The sequence below is a fragment of the Rhipicephalus sanguineus genome, chromosome 2, assembly GCF_013339695.2.
Source record: "Rhipicephalus sanguineus isolate Rsan-2018 chromosome 2, BIME_Rsan_1.4, whole genome shotgun sequence".
NCBI classification, from domain to species: domain Eukaryota; kingdom Metazoa; phylum Arthropoda; class Arachnida; order Ixodida; family Ixodidae; genus Rhipicephalus; species Rhipicephalus sanguineus.
This window is the reverse complement of record NC_051177.1, coordinates 54,190,907-54,209,941: the sequence shown is the minus strand read 5'-3', so window position 1 is coordinate 54,209,941 and position 19,035 is coordinate 54,190,907. Positions and strand designations below refer to the sequence as shown.

The 19,035-nt window shown below is 44.3% G+C and overlaps 1 protein-coding gene across 1 annotated transcript in view; it reads right to left on the bottom strand.

Annotated features, from left to right (window-relative positions):
- LOC125756097 (WD repeat-containing protein 17-like) overlaps nt 1-19,035 on the bottom strand; it is a 32,346-nt gene that overhangs the window by 3,160 nt on the left and 10,151 nt on the right. Inside the window, exons 8-16 of the mRNA XM_037650904.2 lie at nt 17,497-17,561; nt 17,012-17,230; nt 14,685-14,784; nt 12,706-12,845; nt 5,464-5,575; nt 4,188-4,329; nt 3,206-3,308; nt 2,592-2,693; nt 2,414-2,512 (exon numbers count right to left, since the gene is read on the bottom strand). Of these exons, the coding sequence (XP_037506832.2) occupies nt 2,414-2,512; nt 2,592-2,693; nt 3,206-3,308; nt 4,188-4,329; nt 5,464-5,575; nt 12,706-12,845; nt 14,685-14,784; nt 17,012-17,230; nt 17,497-17,561 (1,082 nt within the window). The remainder of the gene's footprint in view (nt 1-2,413; nt 2,513-2,591; nt 2,694-3,205; nt 3,309-4,187; nt 4,330-5,463; nt 5,576-12,705; nt 12,846-14,684; nt 14,785-17,011; nt 17,231-17,496; nt 17,562-19,035) is intronic.

Below are 19,035 nucleotides of genomic sequence, written 5' to 3'. Positions count from 1 at the left end.
AAACTGCCAATCCCCGTAAATTTTGCCCACTCGATCATCATACAAAGACCTGACACAAACACGGGGGTCCTCATATATGACGTTAAGCTCAAGGGAACGTTTATTGTCGACATTGCCGTTTTGCCTTTCGAGGGCGAGAGCGCCTTCACGATTGTTTTCATCCATGGCAGAAAGAGAATGTGTGGTCTGCAACACACTTATGATGATGATGATGCTCCTTGGATGATGGCACCCACCCACTCATGGGGATCGGCCAAGAGTCGGGCGGATCATAAAGTCTGAAAATTTTAAGAACACTTATACTTCATGGTCATCAGCGTCCTCGTTATCACGTGTAGTGGGTACATTCCACTATACTGGAACGCGCTTATTCTTCATGGTCATCAGTGGCCATTGTCATCTTTATCACATGGAGTGTATACATCCCACTATGCGTGGCTACATACTACATACTACAAAGGAGGGACAGGCTCACACCTGAGGAGCTTCGCCCCTAAAAACATATCACAAATTAATAACTTCCAGAAAACACTCTAGAGAGGGGAGCGCATTAACATTTTAAATTCTGGCAATGTTAAGGGCTGTAAATGATAGCCTGCTCTGTTGTATGAGTTAAGTAGTCTAGGAAGATTGTTACAAAGCATTTGGTAAGCATAGTTCGTTCTAAAGTGCGGAACCTTCCACACTTCTGGAGTACGAGTGCTGTAACGGTATAAATTGACAGATAGGTTTGCAAGTTCTTCCAATAAGGTATTGTTGCGTTTAGCACTAAAATAATATTCGCGCAAAGAGTCTAGTAGATGTTATGCTCTTTAGTTATGTTGTATTTCTCAAACAGGTTTTCGGTATGAACCAGATACGGTACATTAGCGACGACACGTATTATTTTCTAGCTCTGAACTAATTATCTCATTCGATATTACTTCAGCGCAAGCAGAGGATGAACTGAAGGCGTGAACACTGCACTCTCATTTCTCGTTGCTTGCACCAAAATGCTTTTCAAGCAGGTTTACCAACATTGACTATACACGGTTTCACCGCTTTACCGCAAAACCTACATGACTTATCACAAACACGTCCACTAAGAAAGGTAATTCTTCGCTCTGCGCGCAGCGTCGCCTTTGTCTGCTGCATAGAGCATTGTCTGAGCTCTCATTCATTTTAGGAGCGCAAATGGGAAACACACAGAGAATACACAATGAATGAGAGCTCTAGCAACCAACCTTACCGCTTTGATTGCATTGCCCGAGGCACGTCCTGCGAATTACCATGTGTACTCTACAGCTCAGTTTCGCGTTATGGAAAAAGAAAAAAAAAACGCGCAGAAATTAACAATCACTAATATGAGTCGCCGTGATAGCTCTATAATTAGCGCGTGCAACTCCCACGCGCACATTGCCGTGGTGCGAGATTGAATTTTATCTCCAATAACGCTGATGTACGCTTATATTTCTTATTCTTGAGCGTGTGGGGAAAGGACATGTGGTGATGAGTCTGAAGGTGATGACAGCAGTACAACGGTGGCGTAGTGGAAATGACGAAGTTCGAAGTTGTAACTACTGTCGTAGTAAGAGAAGTTGTCATTTCTCGCATATTCGGAAATAACTAACGAACATGATAATTTTTTTTTCTTCGACGACTTCGCGTCAGAGCGGGCGACTGAACGCCGCGACTGCGCGCCGTCGCTAATTGGCGTCAGCCGCCGCGAGCGAAAAGCTGCGACAAAGTCTCGACTTCTCTCGCGTGCTTCTCGGTAGAGATAGCTCGAAACAAGAGCAGCACTCCTCGTTAGTAGAGGCACGCTTAGGACAGAGTTCAAATATGCAGCCTGTTCTCTGAACGCGCAGCCTGAAAGGAAGGTATTCACACAGTTCGTTAGGGCCCGCCGAGTTTTGGCGTTAGAGAGGAAAATCTGTTTCTGTAAAGAATGCACACAGTGCTTAGCACGTCAAGATTACTGAGCAGCGGCAAAAAAAAAAAAAGAAACATTCAACCGCGGCACACAAATAAAGGGAGAAAGAGAGATCCTTACTGAACTTTGTATACATTAAGAGTAATGATGGCAAATAATCTTTGAACGTTTATCAATACGATGCTCACGCTCTTAATTTCCGTCAAAGCAAGTTCCCCTGTGTTTTACACATCGGTGTGTGCATGGTCCTCTGTTGAGGGGAGGGAAATCCGTTTCTCCCAAGTTCGCATACAGACATAATATAATTTACAATGCACCGAAAGGACAGGTAAGAAAACCCCGGAGAATTCAGATAGCTGTTCGGGCTTGCGACATTGGCGCACTTTTCTCGCGCAGTAACGCGACACGTGAGCACGTGCTGTGGTTTTGCGCTTGTAGTACGCTTCCAGACATGAAAATCGTGGAATGCACGAGACCAACTGCTACGTTGCTCATACTTACTTTGCGTCGGCACTGGTGGGGGTTATTGTTTCGCTGTCGTCCAGCAGAACTTCATTTTCTAATAATAACTCCAATAACTTATTTTTCCTGAGCAAGTCCCTGAAATAGAGAAAGAAAGAACGCGTTCATTCAAGCATTCTTTAAGAGAGGTCGTAATCATTGCAACTCATCAACCGACCTGGCATGAGTCAAGAGGGGTGCCACGACGGCCCAGTAACCATCACGAAGAGCTTTCAGCGCACCGACGTACGCAGAAAAGAACCTAAGTTCCTTGTAAAACCTAGATTGGTTAAGGAAACACAAGCACATGATCATTATGTGGTAACATGCAAAATTTATGAAACATTTAGCGCGTGCGCCCAGCTTACTACTGCGAACCATGACACCAATATATTTTTCTTTCAGGTCATCGCATTCTTGATACCAAAACAGAAGTGTAGCGGTACAATATACCGCCATCAAAGTATCGATTCACGCAACTTAGCCAGTACACTGCGGTTTTTATAAGGTAGTGTATGCTAATAAATCATAATTTGTTCACACCAGTATATTTTGCATTTCGCCTCCATCGAAATGCGACCTTAGCGCCTGGTATCGAACTCTGAACCTCGTAAATAGCAGCGCAATGCCGCAGCCGCTGAGCCCATTGTTAAACGTTTATATCTCCGATAGACTTGAAATCATGGTTTTCTATTGCTCTACCACGTGTTCTTCACTCACTCTTAATAATATCACTCTTAATTTGGACTACCTGAGGTTGATTATGATGCACCTAAATCTAAGTTCACTCACTCTTCGTTCTTCTCTTGGGACAATATCCTTGGATGTAGACATTGCATCCAGCGCACCGGCCGCCAGAGGGAGTCAAGCGTCCACTGTTTAGACGATATTTGTTCTGTCAGGAATGAGAGGGGGGAAACGGTAAAAGAAATTGTTCCGTGCACAAGATCACGTGAATTGTTTTCAAATGCGATTACAGTGAAATCTCATTGATCGAAAGTTTTTTTCTATTTATATGCTCATTTCCTAAACACGCGAAAACATATGCAGATTTAAATCCACACTTTAACAAATTTCTTGGTTGTTGCGGAATCCTCTTGTGTCTTATGAAACAAGTAATAATCTGTTCGACACTGAAAACATGTATAACTCATGTGCAGTCGAGTGTTGACAATACCCACGTCTTCAACATCAGCGCCCTATACTTTCATGAAAGCGAAAAAAAATGTCCTGCATTCTGTAGCATGGAGTTACACAGAAAGTCCATACAGATTTCTCGTAATGAAAGCTTCGCAGTTTATTTCTTTCAGGTAAGAATTAAACTCGGTGCCAATGAGTATTTTGGAGCGGTCACTATATCAGCTGAGCTGGCTAATAGATTGCAAAGCGACGTCGAAATAATCGGCAACACGAAACGTGAAGACGGCAATGTTGTTCCGAAGAAATATTCAACGCAGAGAACTGTCGGGCTACTAAAATGTAAAATAATTTCGTCCTCGCCGATCTCCGAGAAACTATTCTGTCGCTTGTACAGATATCAGTTAGCAAAATTTTATTGTCCGGGTATCACAACTAAGTGTTATAATTAGCGCCATAATAACCATCACTGCAGGCAGAAGGATCTACTCATAGATCTCCCAGTACAGCTGCGTGATATCAAGCAGTCGAGAAAGATTTCCGAAGGTTTCAACTGTGTTTACTTTTTCTTTGCGGAAGGTATGTCACCCAGCATATTCATCAAATCGAAAACAGCACAAACTTAGTTCACGCTCACCTTTAACGTAACTCATCCCGACCCTTAGAGCCTCGGATTGGGTTTCGGAGATCACGTAGTACTGAACCGCTGCCACGCTGTCGCCATCTTTGTTGTGTTGATCCGCAAGTGATGTACACTCCTCGACAGAAGGCAAAGAAGCCTGGAAAAAAATTTCGTTTACATCGCCATTCTTAGACAAAACAAAGTCCTCAATGTCCGGCTCTGAATTCGTTCAGCCTAGACCAACATAAACTTACCATACGAACTAAACTAAACATACAAGTTTTTGCCCTCATTACAAAGTCGCAATTACCCCGTTTTTCGAATTGAAACTGGGATCAATAATGACGTCATTGTAGCAGTCATGCACTAGCAACGATAGACGCAATATGACTGGGTGTTCCCCATCTAAATGGCGCCGCCCGCTGTGAAAGTAAGCCACGAATCTGGCTGTGCGATGCTTGAAAGACGGCAATTTCGAGAAAAAGTAACTGAAACGAGATTAGTAAATGATAATTATGAGATTAAATGTTAACCGACATAAATATCAAGGCAAATTGTTATTACGATAGGGAATATACTGAAAAAGCGACATTTTAACATTTTTAATGCACCAGTTTTTCTGTACACTTGGCCTTTATTCAACTTACTCCTTCGAAATGCTAGCTCATTTACAATGCACGTTACAAAAAGCACAGCGTTCGGTCTTAGCTCACTGTTTTACTTAATTTCATAGCAACATTTCTCTCCCGTTAACATAGAAATTGTTTAAAAAAGAGTTAATTTTGCATCAACCATCTTGTTCCTTTTATAAAAAAAAAATGGATCTTCGAGCAGACGCATCGAGCTACGATCGCTGTAACTGCACGAAAATTAAAAAAAATTGATCTTAAAACTTCTCGGAGCTTTACAACACCCCGCAGGATCAGAAAATGTCGAATATTAGCATGTCGTGAATTTTACAACGATTGCTATTTAATAAGACACATGCCAGCTGCGCTGTGTTCGATTTTTTAAAGATGAACGAAAACTAGTGCGGGTAGCAGAATAACTTAACTTTGGGGAAAGAAAGGAGAGACAAGCAAACGTTGCAGCAAGCAGTATCGTTCATAAATTATCCTTGAGCGGATTCACGAGAGAAAGTTATTTATCGCAAAGCTCTACGTAAAATGCTCAAAAGGGAGACAAAGAAAACGAAACTACGAAAAGTCCTGCTTTATACCTAACTTGCCAAATATTCAAAGTGCTATCGCGGCGCTCAGAGCAAGAGCGCGTGAGCTATACGTATGATCACCTTCTCGTGAAGCGCGTTCCTCTCGGCCAAGGAGCATCCGCAGCCGGCCAGGATTTCGATTCTCTCAGCCTGCGCCTCTTTGCACAGACCCAGCAGGTCCATCGCCAATTCCCTGGAACGATCCCCACAATCTCACTACCAAGCGGACAAAAAGAAAGTTTGAAAATTTTCGTCGCTTCTATGTACACTATACGCCCACGTTTGTGAGCAACGAAAAACTCGTGCTCGCATTTTCTTTGCTCAGAGAATAACATATATATAACGGTGCAAAGAAACCGTAAAGTCTGATGGCGAATCAATGCGCGAAAGAGGACCGCCCGCGTCTGATCTCGATGGCGTAGACAGCGCCTCGGACACCGATGAAAATGTGATCGCCAATGTTATGTATACATATACGCACGAAACTGAGCGCCGGAGTTTCCAAGGAAAATGGACTTCGCTATCTTCGTTCGCGATGTCCTAGCGCTGCTCTTAGGAAGATTGCACATGTCGTCTGAACGGGCCTTGTTTTGCTCTAGAGCTGGCGCTGTATACCCAAAGCCTCAGAATCTCGCCGAGCAGTTGCGCGCCTTGTACATATACGAGTTACTAGTCTCTGTAATGGAAATAAATGAAGAGCAATCACTGGCCGTAGCGCACGGCTCTTTTTAGCGGCGCCTGGAGGACAACATGATATATGTTCTCACGAAACCCGGTTATATAGGTTTTCACGCGGTCCATTGTGGAAACGAGGGCGCATGCAAAGCGTACCAACTGCAGACAGTGCATGCTAGAGCGCTTTGCCGCAGAGAAATGTTGATGGGAGGACGCCGTAAAGCGTTCCTGCGAGGTGGGTTGTTCACGCAAGATGCTGTTGCGCAGAGAACAGCGCGCACGCATAGAGCGTAGCCCAGGTTCGGGTAACGTTAAGGACAACCCAGAGAGCCTGACTTGCACCGGCTGCTTGAGTCTTAGTGAGAGAGTGGAAGTCAGCGGAGGAAGTTATTGTCGTTGCGGTTGGTCGGTAATATGCATAAAGCGCGGCGCTCGTAAAGTAAATTATACGCTACTACTAGTAAATGACTGCGCTGCTCGATGCACCCTTAGGAGTAAAACTGAATAGTATGAACCAATTGGAACAAGCGTATACATAGCCTATAATATGTGTTTGCTAGTAATAATTGTTGGGGTTTAACGTCCCAATATAATATGTTTCATGTTGCACTCTCATAAGTGTGCTCTCAGTATATAGCAGACGCCCACGAATGAGCAATTAACTCAGTATAATTTACTGATTACCTCTAATTATTTACATTGCATTGCATCACGCATTTCATATGTAGCCGCCGAGGTTAAAAAACAAATACGGAACGGAATCTAAGGGTGCCGCCGATTTCGAGATATTTCGAGATATATGCCATTAAAAGTTGCGGCAAGAATGCGTTTTTTCAGTTACTCTCGTAACAAAGCGCGCTTTTGCGCACTGAAGGACGAAATTGACAGGAACGCGCATGGATTTCGTCGCAAAGCTTGAACGAACTTTCAAGGTAATACCAGCTGGATACGTTAATTATCAAAGTAAATAAGCCTTAGGAACTTGCCGGTTACAATGCAACTGCAATATGTACTCTAAAAGCACTTAATAAAGAGTGCATTAATAAATTAATAATATCTGGAGTTTAACGTCCAAAAACCACAATATGATTATGAGAGACGCCGTAGTGGAGGGCTCCGGAAATTTCGACCATCTGGGGTTCTTTAACGTGCACCTAAGTCTAAGTACACGGGCCTGAAACATTTTCGCCTCCATCGAAAATGCAGCCGCCGCGGTCGGGAGCGCATTAATAAATTGAAGTACACCATTATTTAAGGTAATTTTAACATTGATGTCCGCCACAAATGACAGTTTTACTAATGCAAGTGTTTACGTCCTAAGCCTTATTTTTAAGACCTTTTTCGCACGGATTAACTTAAACGCATGGTTAAAGAACGAACAAATCCGTGAGCTTTATCGGCGCAATAATATACTGTGTCGACTAAAAGATGGCATCAAGGCAATAGAGGACAAACAACGAAGTGGGGAACACGAGGAGCAATCACCGCTCCTCTGAGGTAGACGAGGTTGAAGCGTCTGCTCTCGTGATCTCTGAAGACAGACCTTGCCTTGTCGCACCGTGGTCCTGTGTCCCGTTCCTTCCGCGTTGGGACAACGTGTAAGATTGGACGTAAAGCGTGTGGAATTTTTAGTGCTTGCGCTAATGCAGTAATTGAACTTTCATTTGCACATCTTAGATTTTGAAGTGATTTCTATGCCGACCTACGCATCACGCAGACAACCTCCAAAGGAAATTCCGCGTGAATTTCTTCTAGTAAAAACGAACTTTTCTTTATTCGAGTAAAATAACTCAGCCTTGACTTCGATCGTACCTACAGGTAAGCTTAAGGAAGTACGTCGGTTCGTTTGGTTGAAATTTAAAAATAAAAGACGCTTGAAAAGACATTTTATCTTCAAATACGTACATGTGGAATTTCATCGAAAATTCCTTGAGTAAGCTGGGTATAGTCGATGAAAGCTTTTGCAGTTGGAAAAGCCGTATCGAGAAAGCGCATTTTATTGGGAAGAACGTGAGTTTGGCCTCCGGCTGACTTAGGAAAAGGCAAGGAAGAAAAAGTAGCCCGTAACACGGCCCGATTTGAGTGCACTTCCCGTTTCGAGGACGTGGCGTAGGAAAAGCCACCGAGACTGCTGAGCCATAAATTTTCTTGTGGGAGGTAAAGCGTTCACAATTTGTTCTTAACACACGTGGAACATCGGCGACATGAAGGAATGCAAGCGGGGCCTTCCTCGGGAAGATATTGCTCGCGAAATTCTATTTCAGCGGCACATGCAACCTTTTAAGGTAGGTTCAAGTTTGAAATAGTTATGAGAGCCATGACTTACTGACGTATGAAAACGATTTCTTGGAGCGTATTGTGCCTGCACGTGGTCATGAAATATCAATAAAATTCGAACGTGTCGATCCAAGTAAAATTTAAACAGGGGGAAGATATTCCATACTGTTTTAAAGGTCAAGGAATTTAGCTGGAACAAGCTCTCCATAGAGCAAACAGTAAAATCTGTTGCTAGTTCTCGTGATAGACAGCGTCTTAGGTTATGGGGATGACCGTGAATTACACGCTGGCATAGAGGGCTTAAGCATCTGCCAGAGTTGACGTATTGTCTAAGTTATTGACTGAAAATACTTCCGCTAAGCAGATTTTGACGGTTCTTTGACAAACTATTTCGGAGCGATGCCAAGAAACCATTGAGACCAAAGCGAACAAGGACAATTTATCTCAACTTTCGCGCCTTCTAATGCACTTAATAGAATTTCATCTTTACAAAATATGTTATTGTACCCCCGTGAGAAATCGTCAGAATGCATTCCGATTTCGAACATTACATTCTCGCTGTAAAAGGTTGGTCTCGTTGGTTTGTTTTACTTGTTTAGGAATACCTCACAGGCCCCAGGAGAGGCATATGGTGAGAGGGGGCGTGCAGTACGATTATATATATATATATATATATATATATATATATATATATATATATATATATATATATATATATATATATCATAATATCTTGTATGCATAAGCGTATTCAAAAATTTCAGAGTCAAGAAAAATTCCAAATGACCAAACCATAGATTTGTTAGAAAAAAAAACAGTGAACGAGAAATTAACAGATGACTAAACACAAAAGGAAAAATATAAAAATGTTGCATAGCATAACAGTAAGCATTGCATAGGAAAATTTGCAACACAGCCACAATATGACACGAATGACAGGTTATGGTTCAACGTCCCAAAGCCACTCCGGCTATGAGAGATGCCGTAGTGGAGGGTTCCGGATAATTCCATGTTCCGTATGCACCGAAACTGCACCAAACACGGGCCTTTAGCTTCTCGCCGCCATCGAAATGTGAGCGCCGCGGTCAGGATCAAATCCGCGTGTTTCGGGTCAACAGCCGAGCACCGTAACCACTGTGCCACCACGGCGACACTAGATATAATGCAATGACAATGTGTTTACGACATACCTTTCATAATTTGCAACACTTTTCATCTATCAATAGGCAGTATATGACAGTCACTACATATGATTTTATTGCTACGTTCTGTTACAAGATTTTGAGCCAGCGTGTAATTTCTCGGCAGGTCTGCTTCATTGCTTGAAGTACCGCAAATTCAAGCATGTTTTACGCAGTGTCGCTTAAAAGCAGGAAGTCCTTAAAAATATCCGAACCTGGCAACCAACCAGCGCGCACAGATACAAAAACAAAAATGTCAAACTACTTACGCTTTCCTCATTTGAGCAGATCACAAATGAGGGTGAAACCGCTTTCTAGACCGAATATTGAGCTGAACTGCGATCGCAATAATCAAAGCAGCATGCTAACTGTGGACATGCCGTAGTGACAGGGGCACCTGTTTAACTTCGAACACTGGAAATGCCTTAGAAAGAAAGAAGGAACGAAAAGCGGGAAGCTTAACTTTGATCAGTTTGTTATCTCACAGAGAGCGAGATAGAGAGGGCGATAACAAGAGGTCAAATTATGCGTACTTACAGGCGATGCATGCGGTTCTACAGTCGAGCGCTTTAACACCATCCTCAGCCATTGTAGCACAGCTCTTACGCACACTACGTCTAAATTAAAGGGAGATGCTACTCGAAGACAGTTTTTTAATATTCACCCTTGAGCAATGACACTTGGGCTATTTAGATATTTCTGTGCTGATTTTAAATACATGATTAGTTTTCTTGCAAGTTGCATACTTTTTGTTCTGCACCATGACAAAAGTGTAAAGTTTAGGCCTTGTTGCCTCTCTTTTTCGATCCTTAAACGTCTGTACATTTTGACAGTTGATGGCTCACATTGTTCCATTTAAACTGTAGAGTACCAAAAACGATCCAGAAAGTGCGTACAGAATATTTACTAGACGCGAAAAATTCAAACATGGGAAGTCCATATTAGCCAGACCCCAGTAAATGTTTACTTGCAAATTTTTTATTATGCACAAACATTATTGAGATTTGAAGGAGATAACTGCACTTCTAACACCTTAGAGAAATTTTGGGCAAACTTTCATGCAGACCCGACTAACAGAAGTACCAAAAACAAGAGGAGCACGCTGAAAAAGTTGCCAAAAAGTGTGTTTTGAGAAAAATGATGTTTAAAGTTAAAATTGGATGTTTATTTATGAATGAGGTAACGAAATCCGATCAAAATTGCACACAAAAGAGATAGATTGTTCTAGTAGCCACTGCCACTAAAATGAGCCAGCGCCATAATTTTCTCCTTCACAGCTTTTTCGAGCAGAGTAGCTACTGCGCGAGCTCCCGCTGCCGTGGGTTCTGCTTGTGATCGGTCCGTCACTTGCCGCGCTTACGCTGGCCTCCTCGCTCGAAGCAACTCGCCGCAACGTATACGTCATCGAAAGAATACTTTCGGGTCACTCGCTGTTCTCGCATTGTAGTTCCAGAAACGACGCCTTTGATTTTGTAATCTGGTCCCCGGACGCGTATTGCCGAACGGTGACACGTTGGACACACTGCACGGATCACGAGGATGTTCGATGCTGTTATGTCAGCGATCAAGGAAGACTGCCCACCGTGATCTTTCTTCGTCGTCGAAGAGTGCGATCTTTTCTTTGAGAGGCACTGACATACTCGAACGCCACGGCAAACTCGCCGGAAGCATCGCCGTCGTTATGCCTCGCGGCAGCAGACGCACTTGCCGTTCGACAAGTGTTTGACTTCGATTTGCGCCGGCGTCCTCGAAATTTGTTCACCGAGCGATACTTCACTAGCCGGTGACTGCGCTTGCTACGGTTCTCTTCGTCCATGATGAAAATAAATACGCGAGAGAAACACTATTCAGCTGTGCAGCTCGATGAAACGCGGACCTTGCAAGTAGGCTGAGACTTCGCAACACCCAAGGCGCTCAGCGGCCAATCTCGTCATGCGATCCACAATGTCGAGCGGCCGCGCGTTATCGGCCGCGAGGCGCTAGAAGACTGCACACTTTCGGTCTGTTTAACAGCCGCCTTGTGCTCTTTAGACGCAATTTTAACGCGTTTCCTGTTGAGTCTCCGATTGATTTTTATTTTCGGAACAGTAGAGGTACTAATCTTAACGAAACAGGTGAAAACAAAAAAACGATATTAATTTTTAAAAAAACTCGCGTTTTTCGACCCGCATCTCCTCTTAAAGCAAGCGAGTGCTTTAGTATTTCACACACAGTGAGGATGCGGGCCACATTCCCATCATGTGCGTCTCTTTGTTTTTGCTTTTCTTTAATTTATCGACATATTATCTATAATACCGAAATGTTGCTTTTGCGGGCGAGTTGGCGTTTAATATAGCTGCAGAATGAATTCGCACGACGCCAAGAAAAACGACACTCGCTAAAGGCAAGCGAACGCTTTTAGCCCTGTCCTTCCTTCGTGCGTGGTGCTAATTCATGCAGCAGTTTTATTACCAGTTCGCGTGACCAATTTGTCCAAGCAATTTCCCAGCAGGAATCGAATCCGAAGCTTCGGGCTTAGCAGAACGTCATAACGACTGAGCTCTTGCGGGTTGTAACTAAACCATCGGAATAAATTTGCACTGTAACGGCCTCACAGTAGAGACGGGTCCCTCGCACAAAGAGCGCTCATAATATTGCCACGCGCGCTTCTTTTTCTATTTCCATGTAACCGACCCGTTACACGTGTAACCACTGCCTTGCGCGCGCCGCGCCGGAATGTCGAACATTCCCGATTATTTTATATTGTTCTGATAAGCTTGAGCGCGCAACGCGAACAGTAGTGTATTCTGGAACTAACGCGACCAAGCACCAACAATTAGGCCGGTATCTTCGATGCCGCATGTATAAATACCGACGATCCTTACGGCTGATGAGATTACCGCCGGCGATGAATGTGGCTGCCGCTATCAGTGCGCAGCGTGTATTGGTTGTAATTTGACTTTTCGTTTCCTGAGCACAAGTTCGCCCAATGAAGAGATTCATCGTAAACAGCCCGGCTGCGTTTTCGTCACCGTCACGACCACGTGTCAATAGAGTCCAGCCTACAGTAGTTTCAGGATAAGACCGGACGGTCGATACCTTGTACGTACTTATATCTGCGCGACCGACTAACAATGGCAAAAGAGGCTTCGGCTTGTCCCAACTTTTGCTGTGCTCGACAATCGGGAGAAGCGTATGTGCGATCGCTCACCAGTTTCCAGTGTGAGAACACCTCCAGGCCAGCCAGGAACAGAGTGACGCAGCCTTCGCAGGCTCCTCGCAGCCGGAATGCAAGATGACACTGAGCGCCAGTTCGAGTTCGTTGCCGCGCATTAAGGCCCGCAGGGCACCCTGGGCAACATTTACAGAATAACCGTGATCGAGTGTCATCATACAAAATGAACCAGGTCTTTAGAAGAAAGCTAACATGAAAGCTAAGCAAGCTAAGGAATGAACTGGTCAATATGCATAACTCGGACCATTTCATCTATCCGCAGAATTTGTTTAGAAGATTTTATCTGTAGATTGAGAATCTGCACTTCCTGATAATTGTTACGGTATTACGTCCCAAAACCACTAATAATAATAATAATAATAATAATAATAATAATAATAATAATAATAATAATAATAATAATAATAATAATAATAATAATAATAATAATAATAATAATATCTGGGGTTTAACGTCCCAAAACCACGATATGATTATGAGAGACGCCGTAGTGGAGGGCTCCGGAAATTTCGACCACCTGGGGTTTTTTTAACGCGCACCTAAATCTAAGTACACGGGCCTCAAACATTTTCGCCTCCATCGAAAATGCAGCCGCCGCGGCCGGGATTCGATCCCGCGACCTTCGGGTCAGCAGTCGAGCGCCGTAACCACTAGACCACCGTGGCGGGGCGTCCCAAAACCACGATATGATTATGAGGGACTCCGTAGTGGAGGGCTCCGAAAATTTCGACCATCTGGTGTTCTTTATTGTGCACCTAAATCTAAGTACACGGGGCTTCGAGCATTTTCGCCTCCATCGACAATACTGCCACCGTGGCCGGGATTCAATCCCGCGACCTTCGGGTCAGCAGTCAAGCACCATAGCCACTAGACCACCGCGGCGGGTATACAATCAAGTTCCTGGGGGCCACAGATAAAGACCCACAACATTCTCCCAATTGCTTCTATTCTAACCACCCTTTGGAGAGAGAGGAGCGGCCAGCTCCCACCTCGACTGTTAGCACCTGCTCGTATTGAGATCTCTAGGGGTAGCAATAGCTCAAGAAGTCTGACTGAAGACTCATCCCTATTGCTTTTTCGCAATAAGAATGTTCGTTCTTTCTCGACATAGGAGAAGATGGAAGTTCACATAGGCGACTGAAACAACACGAAAACGGCATTGACAAGAACAGCTTAGCATCAGATGTCACCGTACAGACTGTTCCGTTCAAAACCTTCTCAACGCAATAAAGTGGCACGAGGCGAAAACCCATTTTTATCACAGAAAGGAACCTATCAAAGCCTACGTCTCGAATGACTGGTTATCCAATATTATGCTCGGTTTAATGTCGCGCTGGCGTATACTTCTGAGGTTCAGATCATTCCGAAGTGAAGAGAAAGAAAACGGCGGAATTTTTTGCCCTTGTTCTGTCACCGGTTCACCTACCGGGGCAAATAAGTAGAGAACTGAAGTCTCGGTTAATGGAAGCAACTTTCGCAATCCCCGAAATTATTTCTCTTGAAAACTGCCTAGATTGTAACGCGGACGCCTGCCCAACAGGTGAAAATTTTATAATGGCTGCCAGGAAAGTTGTGTTATATATTTTTACTACTCGGTACCTTTTCTTTTACTTCTGGAATCCGTCATCAAATATTAAACTTTTTATAGTTACTACGTACTAAATGAAGCGTCAAGTTTATCAAAATTTTGTATAAACATACATGTTGCCACCTACAGGTGCCTTTTTTAAGGCTGCTTAGTCAGAACATATAATGCGAAGGAGAGAGAGAGAGAGAGGTACAACCTTAGTGAAAATTAAGTGCCATACTTAATGTCGCACTCGCATTTAACAATTTTCATGTCTTCTAGTTATTTACGCAGCGCTGCGCAGAAAGTTGCGCACTATTGTACACTTTAAGGACTCGTCTCAAAAGCCGCGAAGGAGGTTTCAAATAATGGCAGTTAAAAGACATACCCGGACGTCATTGATGGTCAAGTGACAACAGGCCGCTAGGGTAGGCTTCCCTTCCAAGAGGTACTTCCGTGAGATATCTTGAGTGCATTCCTGTTCAAGCCTGCCACAAATGTCACATAATAAAACGACCACAACCTTACGTGGGCCCTGTATGTTAAGTGGGAGGGAAGGGGGAATGGAGGAGAGGTCAGCTAGGAAGTGCATGCAACCAAAATAACAATGCTCTGTAAACATGGAACAAGCAACAGCTGTCAACGGTAGAGGTTTGGACATAGTAGTCAATATACGTCAAATCGAGCGCAGCGCGAGAAAAAGACAGGTGGATAAACGCACTTCCCTGAATTCCGGCAATATTTGAAGACAGCGAATTGTGGGTATTTCCCACTTCGTTCCGTCCTCCGTGCTGCGCTCGTTTTGCTCTTTACAGGTAGTCAGAAGTTCTACATAAAATCGCACATGATCAAATGTCCATGACTGGAGCGCACTTGAAACTTAGCACCGGCTTCTCAGCTCGCCTAAACAGCAGTATATAGGCATCAAAAACACTCACTTGTAAAAGTCCATGTTGCAGTGGTCTCTTAAGTTTGAATACTAAACAATACCGCACTCAAACGAAAGCTGGAAGGGCTGCTCGGGTATTCGAGATCGACAGTACTCGAAACTGAACGGCCGTCGGATGATACTTTGGCGCAGGAGTACTCGTGGCTTAAGGACATGCTGATTTGCATGATGGCGCTGCTTAATGCGCTACACCATCAGCAGCAGCTTCCACTCCAGTGTTTCATGTAAAAAATAGTGGGAAGCAACATTGTTTTTGGTGGAGTTTTCGTCACTGGGAGAGGAATACTTACGGCAAAGGAAAAATGAATTGCTGCGGTCACGTTTCAGTATGAAACACTCTGGAAACAGCGCGTTTTTCGCACCTATGATTTTCGGAACAGCAAAAGCATAACAGAGAGATCGACGAGATTAGGCATATTTTTGAAGCGTGCCTAGCGTGGCGACCCTCGGCGTTGGAGCGTAAGCCACACTACAGTTGCTCTGATGAACGAAGTGCACACCACTGGACATGCGGTTGTGTCACTGAGCACACACAATACAATGCACCGGATACCTCAGCGTAACAATACAATGCACCGGATACCTCAGCGTAAATATTGGGCTACAACAAAATATGCAACATTCGGAGTGTGCAAATACGTCGTAAGAACGTTCCATGTGGCTGCAGTTTAAAGGGGTGCTGACACGAAAATTTTCAGTTGTTTTTTAGTGTCAGATGAAAAGTCAAGCCCTCAAGAGCGTAGAAAATGTACTGCTACGCGCGAGTGCACCCTGAAAAAGTAATTACAGTATGTTTTTAAAGCTAGTTTTGGTTTCTACTGTACCCTGACGTCCCGACAGGGTATGAGTTTCTCGTAACGTGCTCCTCACGCAAGGTATCGTGACATTTCCACGGCCGCTCCACACCGTGGCTCCGTTAGTGACGCACAAGCGAACATTTTGGAAGTTATCGTACCTGACGTCATCACAACTAGCCACATAGAGTTTCCTACAATATTTACTAGAGGGAACTCTGGCGCTAGTGTCTATGGGAGCTGCAACGCATGACGCTTCAGCCAGCATGGGAATGATGGGTAGTACACGGATTTGTCTAAACTTCGTTTTTTCGGCTTCGTTTGGCTCCACGTCGCCTGCATCCACTTTGTCTAAAGACAGAGTTCAGCAAAAGTCAGCAGTTCCACTTCACCACTTTAGCCTTTTTAAGCTCACCAATTCGAATCTGGTCACGAAGTTCACAACGGTCCATTCTTTTATGCGAAACGAAGGCCAAAACCCAGCAATAAACAAAGTCACAAGTGCGTTCGAAGCCGTAAGCACGAAGACTAGGGAAATTTGTGTACTACCCATCATTCCCATGGTGGCTGAACGATCGCAACGCCAGAATTCCCTCTTGGTAATTGTAAGAAACTGACTAGCCAGACTGCTGCGTGAAGTCACCAGAATTTCAGTGTACTAGAACTAGTACACTGTACCAGAATTAGTACTGTAGCCTGACGTCAAGCTAGTGTCGATGTCGGTAGGTTCGCCATGGGAAAATTTACCTTAATATAAAAAGATATCGTATCAGCATTTGCTGAGCTGCACACTTGCTCAAAGCCGTCTCTGTATACAAGAGATTTGTATAGCAGAGTAAACTCGCCTTCGAAAAATGGTGTCAGTACCCCTTCAAAGTGCACGTCACGGGAAATGAGCACAGCACGCTAGCGTTTTGCCTTTCAGACCTGCGAGACTGATCGCCGTTCTAGCTATGCCACAAATGAGCTTACTTTTCAGAACAGCCGGCTTCTTGCGACTGGCTGCCCGGAGACTTATCACCTTGGCAGCTTCCGGAGCCTGGTGCCTGCCGCGTTGCCAGTGCCAAAACGTAAGCGCTGTCGGCCTGTCCCCTGGCCCTGAGAAATACGGTGAGATCAGGTACGTTTCCTAGCGCCAGCATTAATCCTATGGCTTCAGTCCGGTCTTCGCTCACGAGGAGATCACACCTCCTGCAGGTTTTCAGATGAAAGGAGGGAAGTGGGGAGGAGGATGTGATGACTCAAAACGAAGCATAGGTCAACAAAATATACTGGTTACAGTTGCAAAACTAGCGAAAGTCAGGAGGCACTTCTTTTGCCGAGCTATTTTTTTCTTTACAGCTCTCAAAACTGAGTGCATTCAATTCCGAGAGCCTATTTGCTTAGCGTGGTAGTGGGTACATATACAAAAACAAAAAGCAGGTAAAATGGCGGCTAAACAAAGCAGTGAAGATTACCTCTTCGTAAGGTGGCGCCAGTACTGGTAAGATACTCCTGGGGCTAAGGAGAGGGCCTCGTTCCACTGCAAGAAGGAAAAAAATCAATTTCCTTGAAGTCGCCAAACCATCGGAGGAGCATGTTCCCAAGAAGTAGAAACCGCATTGATGCGAGACTGGATGATGTCGGGTTTAATTATTATGGTACGAGAATATTACTGGATTTGAACGTGATGAAATAGATCTACCTGTTTCAGAGATAGGTGTACAGTACTCACGGATTGAAATAGGACAATTTAGGGTTAAGCAACGCACATACTTTCGTCTCCACCATCTTCAGTTCGGGCCATATCGGCGTAGTTTGGACTCGAACGCGTAGATCAGAGATAACATTGTCTTTGGAGACCATCAAAGGTTGGCAAACTCACTCATGAGTCGACTCACTCAGACTCAGATCGAGCTATGAGCGTGAGTTTGAGTGAGGCCGGGTGAGTAATATTTTGGTGAGTGAGTACGAGTGAGTTCGGCTGAGGAAAATTTTGGCGAGTCTGAGTCCGAGTGGGCCCACAGCACAAAATATATTTCTTGAGTGAGTCTGAGTGAGCTCCAGATCTTTTTGCCGACCAAGCTGAGTAGTTGTCACTGATAGCTACTCAACTTCAGCATTACTATTAACTTATGACGGCTCAAGTTGATACTAACTTCTACTGACAGATACTTGACAAAGCACTAGCGGTCACACGCCAGCTTAATATTTATTGATCAGAGGCGTGCCGTGACACCCCCCCCCCCTCCCCACCACACAAAACTTTTCAAAGGAATTTCTTGATAAAAATATCTCGTGCGAGTCATATCTTTCAATAAAAATGTCCTTACTTGATTGCAATCACTGATAGCTCGTATGTGAAGGTAGATCAAAATGCGCATTGTATAGTACCGATTTTGCGAGATATTGGCGTTAAAGTGCGTCGACATCCTGATCGAAAAAGCTAATTATGCGCTAACGGACTAATGAGTCGACTTATTCAGACTCGCTCAGATTCAGATCGAGCCGTGAGTCTGAGTGAGTCGGAGTGAGTAATATTTAGGTGAGTCTGAGTCCAAGTGAGTCCGGTTGAGGAAAATTTCGGTGAGTGAGTCAGAGTGAGCCCTAAGGGCAAAATTTATTTCATGAGTGAGTATGAGTAAGCTCCACATTTTTTGCCGACCTATGGAGACCATATTCGTCACCACATGACGTTATCTCGAGCAATCGCGAATACCTGTCGTTATACTAAAAAATATGATGTCTTATTTGAATCCGTGAGTACTGTACAGGCTTCAAACATTTACTTGACCATTCGTTCAGATGGTACTGTCACGTAAAAATTTATTTTAACTGAGCACTTCGCCAATTTTTGCTTACGCGGCGTGTACATGCCCATAAGGATGGCAGGACACAGGCGCGCGCTCGAGGGGGCAGGGGGGGGGGGGCAGCCCCCCCTTATCATCTAAAGGGGGCCACCAATTCTGCCCATGCCTTCGCTCAGTCGGACCTGTCACGTCCTATTTTAACGCCCC